At 37.8% G+C, this 12,331-nt stretch overlaps 1 protein-coding gene across 1 annotated transcript in view; it reads left to right on the top strand.

The window, feature by feature from the left end:
• Positions 1-12,331, top strand: part of HIBCH (3-hydroxyisobutyryl-CoA hydrolase) — an 86,228-nt gene that overhangs the window by 51,473 nt on the left and 22,424 nt on the right. The window contains exons 8-11 of the mRNA XM_075118024.1: positions 3,306-3,451; positions 5,516-5,602; positions 8,176-8,234; positions 10,171-10,252. Of these exons, the coding sequence (XP_074974125.1) occupies positions 3,306-3,451; positions 5,516-5,602; positions 8,176-8,234; positions 10,171-10,252 (374 nt within the window). The remainder of the gene's footprint in view (positions 1-3,305; positions 3,452-5,515; positions 5,603-8,175; positions 8,235-10,170; positions 10,253-12,331) is intronic.

The following is a 12,331-nucleotide window of genomic DNA, read 5'->3' as shown; positions in this document are numbered from 1 at the left end:
AAGGATGGGATGGAAGAAGCACTCAAGAGGGGCTGGAGGGAGGAAGGGAGAGAGAGAGCTGAGCCAGTATGAGGATAGTGAGATGAGTGACATTAAGGAGAAAGCAGCTGAGGAACTTATCTCAGGGTTGGCTAGGCTGTAGATGTTGGCAGTAGAAGGGAGGTAGATGAAACTGAACTCTTATTTAAAATGGCCTGTGCCATGTAGGTTCTGGGAGTGTTAAATACCCCATTTTCAGATCTGGTTTAAATCTGTTTTTGGTAATGTGGGAGTTGGTCTACATAGGCATTTATAAGATGCCAGTTGGTGAGAGATCTTCACACACAGGCATAAGCAGGGAAGAGGGTATCAAGGGAGATTTGAGGTCAGAACATTCCAAGTTGGGAATTCAAAGGTCTCTCCAACCTGAGGTTACTCAACTAAAGATGAATAAAAAGGTTATATGAGTGAAATAGGATCTTTTAGGTATTTATGTGTCAAAACCAATACCTTAAATTCTATACAGAAGACAATAAGCAGCCAGTGCATCTCACCAAGCACCAGCATTGTGTGTTCGTAGTGGGATACTCCACTTAAATAAGCTACTCCATACTACGCTTGCTTCAATGTGGATTTAAGGTACCATAGTCCATTCTAGAGGTGACAATAGTATGAATGCTGGTGGCAAGGTCCACATTTGAGAGGAGAGGATGCATTCTTCTGGCCGGATACCGATGGAAGAAAAAAAAAAAAAGCAGTCTTGGTCAGTGTTCATATGTGATCTAAAAGCAGCTGGGAATCTAACCAGACATCCCCAACGAGTGACCCTACCTGTTTATTTTATAGATAATATAAAATATTTGGGACCATAATCCTTACACTCTGTGCTTTCTAGCCATACCATCTTTTTTATGGAACAATGTGGAAAACTAGACCTATAGCAGGGTACTGTGTGGAAGTAGTTGTTTAATTGTGGGTATAGATTGAATGGGAAGAGACATGTCCATATATTAAAATTGGTTTTATTTATTTTGTGTACTAGTCATTCTTATGCGACGCAGTAAACTTTATAAACAAAGTTTACAGAGTCAGAATATTGTAAATGTCAATGCCATTACAGGGCAGAGACACCCCCCCACTCCCTACAATGTTATGCAGTGTTATTGTGACAGTTGACACCCTAAAATAGCAACATTTGATCAGTATTGTATATGTTTATAGTTTGCAGGGAAACTGGGAGACTATTCATACAAATAAAATATTTGGTCATCTGAATTTCTTTTTCACCTGCAAATAATACTGTTCACATTTACTGAATTTTAGTGTCTTGATAACTGGGGAAATTGCAGAATTTCTACGGTGTTAGTAATTGTTTTATTGGATAATACTTACAACCCATTTTGCAATAGAGTTTTAAAAAGAGTTTGATTGTGTATATCACTTGCAATTATAAGAGGTTATTTACTGAGCCATAGATAGAAAATAAAATCTAGTCTTACCTTTTTCCCCCCCATTCATCATTGTACAAAAAGTTCTTATAGTTATTAGAATTCAGTTGTGCTTGATAGAAGAGGTACAGTATACAAATCCAGAAAGTGTTACTGCTAAGAGTTTGGTAGTCCCTCAAAGGCCCAAAAATCCAAAGTTAAGGCTTCTTCATGCGATATTTAATTCACACTATGGTGCTCCAATACAGCAGAAGAAGGTATGTTATAGTAAATGCTCTTCTGCCTATGCATTCTGTGGGCTGGAGAGCAGCATGCATAAGTTGACTAAGAAGTCACAATTGATGTGGGTGTGGGTAGGTGTGCACACACCCCCAGTCCACAACATGCCAAGTAGTGTGTCTAAGCAGATTTTAATAGCCAATCTGCACATCTTTGAAAGGAAGGGTATTCCAACCATCCTCTAATAGGAGGTTATCCAAAACCAGGCTAGTGGGCACCCCATTCACATTAAATGAAAATTCCATGACTTGAGCCAATCAAGGGGAATCATTTTTTAGAGATTTTAAGAGCTTCTGCCTATCGTCTGTAACATGGAGTTCTTATTAATATACCCTATTACACTGTGAAGTCATTATGAAAAGGATGATCTTATCAGAGTCCTTATTCCCCCCTCCCCATGGCAGCTGTAAAATTATGTTCCAAAATGGGAGCAAATCCTCTCCATTATTGCTCTCCTTGCCTAAAGAAGAATGCAGTAGCTTGTGGACTTTAACAGTGGGTTATTGGTAGGAAACTTTGCAGTGCCATTGGGTTTGTGTTGGTGATGTTGGCTAATGAGCAGAAAAATGATTGTGAATATTTCCAGCTGCAATTTTGTCTCAATTGCCATTGGAAATTGATTTTGTAAAAAAGTAAAAGTAAAAAAAATTAAAAATCAAAAGTATAATTTTCTTTGTGAATATAATTTTTGAAGTAAACACACACATTACAGGATAGAAAAATCAAATATTTGACCATTATATTAGTGTAAATATGTAATGGGAAATGTAAAAAAAATTAAGGGTTGCTTTTGGGGACCACAAAACTTATATATTTGCCTTTGACAAGCCCAAGGATCTGTCCTTTTGGAACTCTTTAATATTAATGTGATTCTTGGACTTTCATTGTTTACTTTTAAAATAAATAAGTTTCTACCCATTGCCTTTGAACTTACAAAACTTTCAAAATGTACTAATCATGAAGGCTGAGATTCCCCCCTCCCCTCCCACCTCCAAATGCAGGTTAGTTGTGGTCTTCTCTAAAGGTGCCCAGGACTAGTCTTTGGGGTCTCAAAGCTGATGGGTCCTAAAATTTTAGAGAGGTCACAAAACATTCATGACTTTTCCTTAAAAAGAATATTATTTGCTATATGGGAGTTTATTATATATTTTAATAGATTCAATGAACTATGAAGTTGGAGAGAAAGATTAGCTTCCACTTTTGATTTGCAACAAATTACTATCTTTTTCTTTGTGCTAATTCGGCAACATGATGCTAAGTGTTTTACAGATATATATAAAGAGAAAGTTCTTCTCATGAAAAGCTTGGGAATGAGCACTGATATCTGGCTTATCTGTTGTGAATACTTGCCAGAGGGAGGACTAGAATTTGAGGGCATTGTGGAAGAAGTGCACTTTAGGGAGAGGCTTGGATAAGAGGGTAGAGGTCTGGCAGACCAAGTCAAAGAGGGCTGGTACAGGCTAACGGGCTATGTAGAAACATGGAGGTGAGAGTGGGAGGAAGGCTGAAAGTGTGCAGTGAGTTGTGTGTTAAATGGCTGTTATGATAGTAAATTCTTTTCGACCTTTCCTTCACATTTCTTGTTTTCTTCAATTACAGGCCTTTTTCCTGATGTAGGTGGAGGCTACTTCTTGCCAAGACTTTCAGGAAAGATTGGCTATTACCTTGCTCTTACAGGATTTAGACTGAAAGGAAGAGATTTGCAAAAAGCAGGAATTGCTACACATTTTGTAGAATCAGAAAAGGTAAATCTGTCAATCACTACCTTTGATAATAGGTCAAAGTGTTAGATTTACTTGAAGTTGAATTTCTTCTTTGTGCAGATATCACAGATTAAACTGATTTTTAATTATGTAATTAAATTTAGCCTCTCGAGCATCAACCCCATTTGATGCAATATGAGTATTACACTTTCTCAGGGTGTCCAGGACCATGAACCACCATTTTACCCTCCTGCCTCCAGTGAGATGGAGTCTTGCCTGCGGTAACTGTACTCCTCTCTGACTCAGGCAGATCTCATGGTCCAGAAACATACTCAACTCAAGCAGCCTGGCTCACAGGAGGCACTGAGCATTGCCAGCTCCCAATGAAGCCAGTGGTAATTGGGTGCTCAGCATGTATTAGGCACCTGTTCTTATTTACAAAACATTAAATTGATATTTTGCTACTGAAAGTAACTGAGTTATGTTCAGCACTGGATTGTGGTAGCCAGTTGTGAAAACTTCAGTTTACTAGAATCATCTATTGAAAGAATCTACTAATGCTTGCAAATGGGCAGCCGATCAAAAACTAGTCCAAGCCCACACCTGAGTCCTCATGAGAGCCAAGTATGAGTCTAGGTGATAGCAGTTAAGGCAGCCACTGACTCCAGATTCCACTTGGAGATGAGCTGCTAGGTGGTCAAAACACAGGGAAGAAATCAAGTCACAGTCAAAACTGCATCTTTAGCTCTCTTTCCCAGTAACATATGTATGTCTAGATCCCACAGACACTTTACATGCTGATTATCTTCTCACACATTAACAATTTCAGTGAAGCCAATGGAAATTACTAATGTGCAAGTTAGATTCCTGAGTGTTTACAGGATGGGGGCCTTAAAAATTGGCTGGGGAGAAATCTAAATCATCAACTCATTTGGTAAAGTCATAGCATGAGATTGTGCCTATCCCTTGCATGGATGGGTTAAGTGGGCAAGAGAAAATAACCAGCTTTCCCTATACTCTCTTCCTCTCCACCTCTGCACAGTGACACTCTTTGCACTCAGGAAGAAGGACCCCATAAGGCTAGTTCAGCTACTGACAGTATCTTTTCTGAAGCGTATCAGGAGGGTGCAAGGCCTTGACTCCACCTTCTCATTTGCGCTATCAGAGTTAACTAGGTGCCTAGGCTATGAAACGCTACACTATCTTTGAAGTGTAGCACAGCACCAGGACTCCCAGTACCCTCTCAAGCTCTGTGAGTTATTGTTTGCCTGCTTCATCCACAGGTCTCAGTGTATAAAAGATTATGCCTCAAGGTCACCCCATGAGGTGGAGGTGGACACCTCCCTTACCTTATATGTTGTTCTGTGAGCAACAGCAGTCGTGTGGTCTGAAATATAGTCCTCCAATGGTACATCATAGCAAGTGCACCTCCTTCCAGGGGGTTGTAAAATAGTCCATACAGAGAAGAAAATAGCTTTTAGACTCTCCAGGTAGGAGACCCTCTTCTTCATGAAGAGGAGGGGAAGCAGACTTTCAGGCTCCACAGAAAATCTCAGTTCCGATCCTCCTATGCAGCTAAAAGTCAAGAGTTAGAACTGGGAGTTTCAACAACAAAACCAGCTCATCTTCTTTTCTCAGTGGTCTCAGGATGGTAGTGTTCTGTTCTTTAACACATAGCCTAGAACTCTGGTCTGAGAACTCTAGATCTGATTGTTTCAGAGCACCACCCCCAGCTGGCCTGAGTTCTTCCCTTTTAAGGGCTCATCCCCAGGCCTGAGAAGCTGCACAGATGCAGCAGTTTGGGGCTGATTGTGACCACAGCAGTTCTTTAACTCTTTCATGATAGGTAGGGGTATGGGTGGCTCTCTGCCCCACCACACAGAGGTTCTGCTTAGGAAGAGGTCCTCTGTACTGATCTCCAAAGGTGTCATTCAGTCCAGACTGCTCAGTTTTCAGAAGTGCTGAGCATCTGCTGCTCCCATTGTCTGCTTATCACCTCTTTAAATCAGGTCAAGAGTCTTTAATCCATAACTGTGAAAATAATCTAGCTGGAAATACATTTTATTCCCCTATTATTTTAATTTGCCTTTTTTTTTTTTTTGGTAGCTGCCTGCACTAGAGGAAGATTTGATAGCACTAAAATCTCCTTCTAAAGAAAATGTTGCCGATGTACTGAACTCATATCACATGAAGGTAATCTGCTGGCTAGCTACAATCTCAAACTTTATTAAAGGGGCAACTTTAAAGTTAAATAATCTTATTTACATAACACTCATTTGCTGTATGTTTGTGTAGCACCCTACAGAATGGATTCCCAGCCTCTACACACTACTGCAAGATGTTAATAATTTATATATTAACATTAAATAAGTGATTAAAATTGAAAGAATTTTAAAAATCTAATTTACTTTTCACCACTTTTTGCATTTCTTTCGATTTGGACAATGAAGTTAGACTAGTCAGTTTTATTTGGTGGTTCTCATCCACTGGCACAGTGGTGCTGAACATGTAAATTTCTAAGTAAGTGCTAGCTATTACTATTCATTGTTTTTCAGTTTTGATGTTCAGCGCCTGGGGACAGCCACTGACAGAATGAGACCAGCACTGAGGGAGGCACTGGGTGCAGGGGAAGTGGCCACGCAATCTGGAATTATGTGGATTCAGTGGCTCTGACATCCCACCACGTGACACCGAAACTGCTATTACAGCCTAAAGACCAAACTAGGAATTGTGAGGGACTCCCATTCATTTTAATGCCATGACATATCCCTCAGTTTGGGGTGGGTTTTGCCTTCCCACCTGTGCCATTCCCACTTTACCTGCATGAAACCATTTTACTCTGGCTTAATATGAATTTCATCCTTATTTCCTTTAAAGTCATCGGCAGAGTCTAAATTTTGAGCCCAGACTTCAGCGATTAATGATGTCCCTTTAACTTTTGAGGCCCAATTTGGCAAATACTACCAAGCATAGTGTATGTTAACAGGATCAGGCTCTAGATAGGCTCTAGTGAAATGCATTTGGAACGTTAAAGCAATGCTTTAAATTAAAGTAACTAATTATTGCTAGTTTTACATTTTCAGAGAAAGATTACTTATTTTCCAAAGCACAAATCCATAATTCTCTCTGTGAATTCATAATTCTTTGGCAGTGAATTTAACTTCATATCAAACAGGTAGAAAATGTCAGATTTCCTTGTAACACGTTGCATGCATGTATCAAAAGGTTTTAGATAATTTGCACCTCAGTTTGTACAATAGGAATGTAGCCACTCTAGTAAGCTTCACAGTACTTATTCCAAAAGAAAAAAGCCCTGGTGTTAACAGAGGCTTAATTTTGTTCCTTCATCCCATGTATGCCTCCGAGATTGTTTGGTTTTAGAATGAGATTCGTATCCACTATTTCCCAGTTAGAATTATTAGGTTCTTGTATAAGCACTGAGTGGAAAAATAATTGGAATAAATTAATGTATCTAACGCCACTGAATATCTTTGATAAAATGGAAACTATAAGCCAAGAGATAGAATATGTTGCTATAAAGTACAGTGCAAGCTGAGAGTTAAAGGAATGGAAGCTGCACTTTGGCAGTCATTGGAATAGAAGTGACAAGGAACCTGTTTGAGCTGCAGCTAGTGTCAGTGAAACATCAGTTTGTATCCTAAGCCCCCTAGTGCTAGCAGGTCTAAAACATTTGTCATGAGCTCCAGTTCTAACACACCCCATCATGCAGTCCCAGCTGCTGGCAGTCAGTCAATACCAGCAGTTAATGTGAACCAATTAACCAGAATTGTTATGTCTTCTAATTGTGTATGTGTAAACATTTTATAAATATAAACAAAAGGACTAGAAAGAGGCCCTGGTACTTCTATGAAGATTGGATGGGTTATAAATAATTTTATTGTTGCTGGTAAGGTGTTATCTTCATAGAAGATTGTATATTTATTGATGCAAGCATACCTGATTATCTTACAAGTTCAGAAGATGTCCCAACATTAATACTGTAAACCAAAACAACGAAGCAAGCACAAAAGAGGAGAAAAGTTTTATTCTTATAAGACTTAAAGAGAAAATAAAATTAATTGGGATCAGCCAATAAATTCCATCGTACTAAGTTTCTTTTAAAAAAAATCACCCAAATTTGATTATAATTCTCTCTGTGATTATAATTTGATTATATATTATTGATTATATATATAATTATAATTATATATATTGATTATATATTATAATTTGATTATAATTCTCTCAGCTAACAGCTGCTACTCCTTCCCTCCTCCTCCCCGCTTATAAATGGATATATATTAAAAGAAAATCTGTACATACCTTCCAGTTAGATATGGATCTCTAATATTAAAATGGAAATAACCATTGTACAAAAATGTTTACGAAAACTACACATCTCTCATATTACAGCTTTACTTCCCTTTCCTTACTGTTCCCCAGAGAACTCTGAAAGTGTATCTAAATCATCTCTCTCTGTATCTGTTACTGACAAATATTGACAAAACATCTTTGAGCTATCTGATAGCTCGTAACTAACTGCATCATGAGATAAAAACATAAAAGTATTCAACACACAATGACAAGTTTGTATGTACTGTAAAATACTGTTTGATTAAACATGGCAATCAGCATTAACTGAGCTATCTGCGTAAGCTTTTCTGTAGTGCAAATCAATATAGTATTTCAGTACCAGTGATGGGCTTTTAAAGTTTTCAAATAGGCTGAGACAGAACCAAGTGAAAGATGTATTTTCTTTTAAATAGTGCAAAATTGATCAAGAGAAGCAGTTCGTACTTGATGAACATATGGACAAGATTAACAGGTACGCAATCATTCTTTCCTCTTACCTCTTTTGTGTGGAAGATTTGCATTAATATTAATGTTTACTGGATTTAACAGGTTGTGTAATAGAAAAGGCTAGAGCCTGGTCTGAACGTCTGTTTTTGTAGGGTTCTTGACCTTGTAGACTTATTACTTACCCATGGTCTTCTACATATTACAGGTGTTCTTGGCTGATTCAGTGATAAAAGTAACTTTTGATGAACGTTGCTATAGTCATTAAGTCCCTTGTTTGTCAGCTTGTCACTCTTGTACATAACTGCCCTATAACACACTAAAAACAAAGACACTTGAAAATTGAAATTTAGGGTTTTGGGGGGCAAGGGACAGAATATGTATGTAATTCTTTGGGTATTGAGATGAAGCTACATCTGTGACCGGTTTTGTGCAGCTGGGTACCAGAAAGAGGTTGATGGATGGAAATCAGGGAACACCACTAACAAAAAACTAAGCCTTGTAGGATAGATTTGAGGAGAAGCTGAAATAATAATATATGGATATCTTGAATAACTGAGATGATATAGTTCTTTACAGATATTTTATGAGTGCAAACAGCAGTCAGAATGAAATTGATACCATAGGATTATAAATACATACATAAAACAAAAGTAGAAGTTTTAGAATTAATATCAGTATTCCCAACTGAGGTTTATTTGAATGTGAAATAGTCTTGAAAGGGAAATGGAGGAAACCTCATCAGTATATTTAAAAGTAGTTTGAACAAAGCAGGAGAGAATATTTTGTTGTTTATTATTTGTACTACCATGGCACCTGGGAGCCCCATTCATAGACCACGGCCCCACTGCACTAGGTATGACACAAACACAGAATAAAAAAGGGAGTCCCTGCCCGAAAGAGCTTACAATCTAAGTATAAGAGAAGAGACAACAGATGGTTACGGAGAGACTGATGGGGGAGCACAAGGAAACAGTGAACCAGCATTGGTCAGCATGATAGCAGTTGTCAGGTTTTTTGTAGGCTTCACAAAAAAGGAGAGGTTTAAGGAGGGTTTTGAAGGAAGATAATTACAGTAGAACCTCAGAGTTACGAACTGACCAGTCAACCACATATCTCATTTGGAACCGGAAGTACACGATCAGTTAGTGGAGACAAAAAAAACACCTCAAGTATTGTACAGAACCATACTGTGTTAAACGTAAACTACTAAAAAAATAAAGAGAAAGTTTAAAAAAAGATTTGACAGGATAAAGAAACTGTTTGTGTGCTTGTTTCATTTAAATTAAGATGGTTAAAAGCAGCATTTTTCTCCTGCATAGTAAAGTTTCAAAGCTGTATTAAGTCAATATTCAGTTTTAAACTTTTGAAAAAAACCACCATAACATTTTGTTCGGAGTTATGAACATTTCAGAGTTACGAACCACCTCCATTCCCAAGATGTTTGTAACTCTGAGGTGCTACTGTAGTTAGTTTTGTGGATGTTTACAGGTAGCTTCTCCCAAGTGTGAAGTGGAGCACAGAAGAAAGCACAAAGGTGCTTATTTGAATATTTTACAAGTGGGTGATTAGAGGCGGGAGCTGTCCTTTCAGCACTGAATGAGAGATGATGGATCATAAAGGGCCTTGAAAATGAAGACAAGTAACTTATATTTGTTATGATAAAGTGAGGGAGCCCGTGGAGGGATGCAAAGAGAGGGTGACATGGTCAAAATGATGCCCCAAGAAAATGACCGTTGCTGCTGCATTCTGAATGGATATGAGAAGAGCAAAATTTTATTTGTCAAGGCCAGGGAAAAGGATGTTGCAGTAATTAAGATGAGATAGTGTAGAGAATCAGGCTGATGGTCTAGTTAAGCTGTTCTGTTTTTAATGTCTGTGAGTTCTCATTACTTTCCAGGCAGGAAGGAGGGTGGAATCAGATAACACATTTAGTCATATGAGGCTTTTCTTGTTTTTTTTAGTCTGTTTTCAGCAAGCTGCATGGAGGAAATCATTCAAAATTTGAAGCAGGATGGTTCTCCTTTTGCTCTTAAGCAGCTAGAGGTAATGTTTAGTTATACATTTTTACCTTAATAATTAAGTCTTAAGGATTGATTCTGGTCTCAGTGAAACTTGTGTAAGTCTGGAGCAACTGCATTAAGGTCAGTGGAGTTACACTGGTGTAAAGTTGGTGCGATAGCAGGCTCAGGCCCTTCAGATCCAATCCTTAGTCCTTTAGGATTTAGTCAGTAGGACTACACACACTCGTAACTGTAAGATCAGAACCTGAGTCTTCATATTTATTGTAAAACAGTCTTACACCGCACAAATTTTACTTCATATCTACTCCTGACCACACACACACACACACCTCCTCTCCCGTCATAATCAAAGGTTTGGTGGTAATGGAGGTTCTCTTTGTACTTTTGTTGCTCTGAAATGATATGTAAAAATTGTGGCAAACTCGGTGTTTTCCAAATTAATTCAGTGGCACATTTCAGACTCCAGTACTCAGAAAAAAGTAATGTCTCTTCATGTATTTAGTCATATGGAATCTTTGAATTTTCTGTCTTTTTATTAGTCTCAAGTAGATTTACTTTGCTGACCTGTGAAAAATTTTCCCAGGGTCTATTAAAACATTGCTTAATATTGGGTTGAATTCATGCATTTCTCAAGGAAAGCTTTGATACTAATGCAGGATTATAGCTACGGGAAGAAATGCTGCTCTTGTACAAATGTATAACATGTATTCTTCTCACCCTCCCGTGAACTTACAGTATAAGACATAACAGTATCATTAACTTTCCTAGGCAGACTGGAAATAAATGTCTTAAAATTATCAAAGAATGTACCTGAGGTAACACAGATGTAATTATCTGTAATCACTGAGGTCAGACTAGCAGATCACAATGGTCCCTTCTGGCCTTGGAATCTATAAATTATATTTTAGCAGCCTCACAGGTTGTAACCAATAAACATTTGGCCAATCTAGGGTTTTTGTGGACAGTCAAAATGTTGACCATGGTAATGTTTTTGCATTCTCACAGATTATATTGACAATCTTCTTCACAAAGAAATGTGAATTAAGATAAACATATCTCAAAAAAAGGGAATTTTAGAAGCCACCTGCATAGCAAGCATTATGCTCAGTATTTAAAAGAAAAAGTTTGTTTAAAGTTGTGTAGTAAAATAGATCAATCAGGTATGTTGTAAGGATAAATACAATAAAGATTACGAGGCGCTTAGATACTATAGTGGTAGGGCCATATAAGATAGATACCTAAAATAGATCAGCCCACTCAGTTGTATTTATAATCTGCTGAACTGCAATGGGATATTGTAAACCCCTTTTACAATATCATTGTAGAACTATGTTTAACCTCACGCTGATGATAAAATTAACTTTTGTGGAGGCTGACAGACCATCGAAGATTATTTAACTATGGCTTTTTCTAAGCGTATAGTTATGGCACTATAAAAATAATGAAATCTAGTGGAATTGTTTGACAGAGAAGATAGTGTATAAAGGACGTTACAATGTTTTGTGCGTTCAAAATACAGTTCACATTATAAAGACTAGAAGTGCTTTCTTATTGGTTTATAGTCACTATCCAGGCCCTGTATATTCCACGATCCCATAACTACCAGATTTGCTGCAGAATTCACCCCCTTGCTGCAGAATCTGACCTATTTAAAGCCAAAATTTAAGTTCTTGGTCCTTATGGTTGTGGAGATTACATTTGTTTCACATCTTTTAGGTTAACTGATGCAGTATCATCTGTGTCTTCAAGAAGAGCCTATGTATGAGTAAGCAAAGGCCCTGTGCCTTTAAAAAGAATTTTTTCCCCATCTGTTTCTTCTATTCGTTTGTGCATTTAATAGCACTTGGTATGTAGTAGATGATACTGTTTCCCCTCTATGGTTGGTTAATGGGTGATTCTTGTTCCTCAGGCTTGATACAGTAATTACTAGGTGATGGTCTATAGCCTGTGTTATACAGCAGTTCAGAGTAGGTGATTATGATGGTCCCTTCTGGCCTTGGAACCTATGAATCCTGCAAATACTTTATAAGATTTAGTGTTTATTACTGTGAATAATCCCTTTATTTCAATTGAATTACAGTAGAAGCCTTGTGCCCACTAG

The sequence above is a fragment of the Caretta caretta genome, chromosome 11 (assembly GCF_965140235.1).
Source record: "Caretta caretta isolate rCarCar2 chromosome 11, rCarCar1.hap1, whole genome shotgun sequence".
NCBI classification, from domain to species: domain Eukaryota; kingdom Metazoa; phylum Chordata; order Testudines; family Cheloniidae; genus Caretta; species Caretta caretta.
The sequence above is the reverse complement of the archived record's forward strand: the minus strand, read 5'-3'. Positions and strand labels throughout refer to the sequence as shown.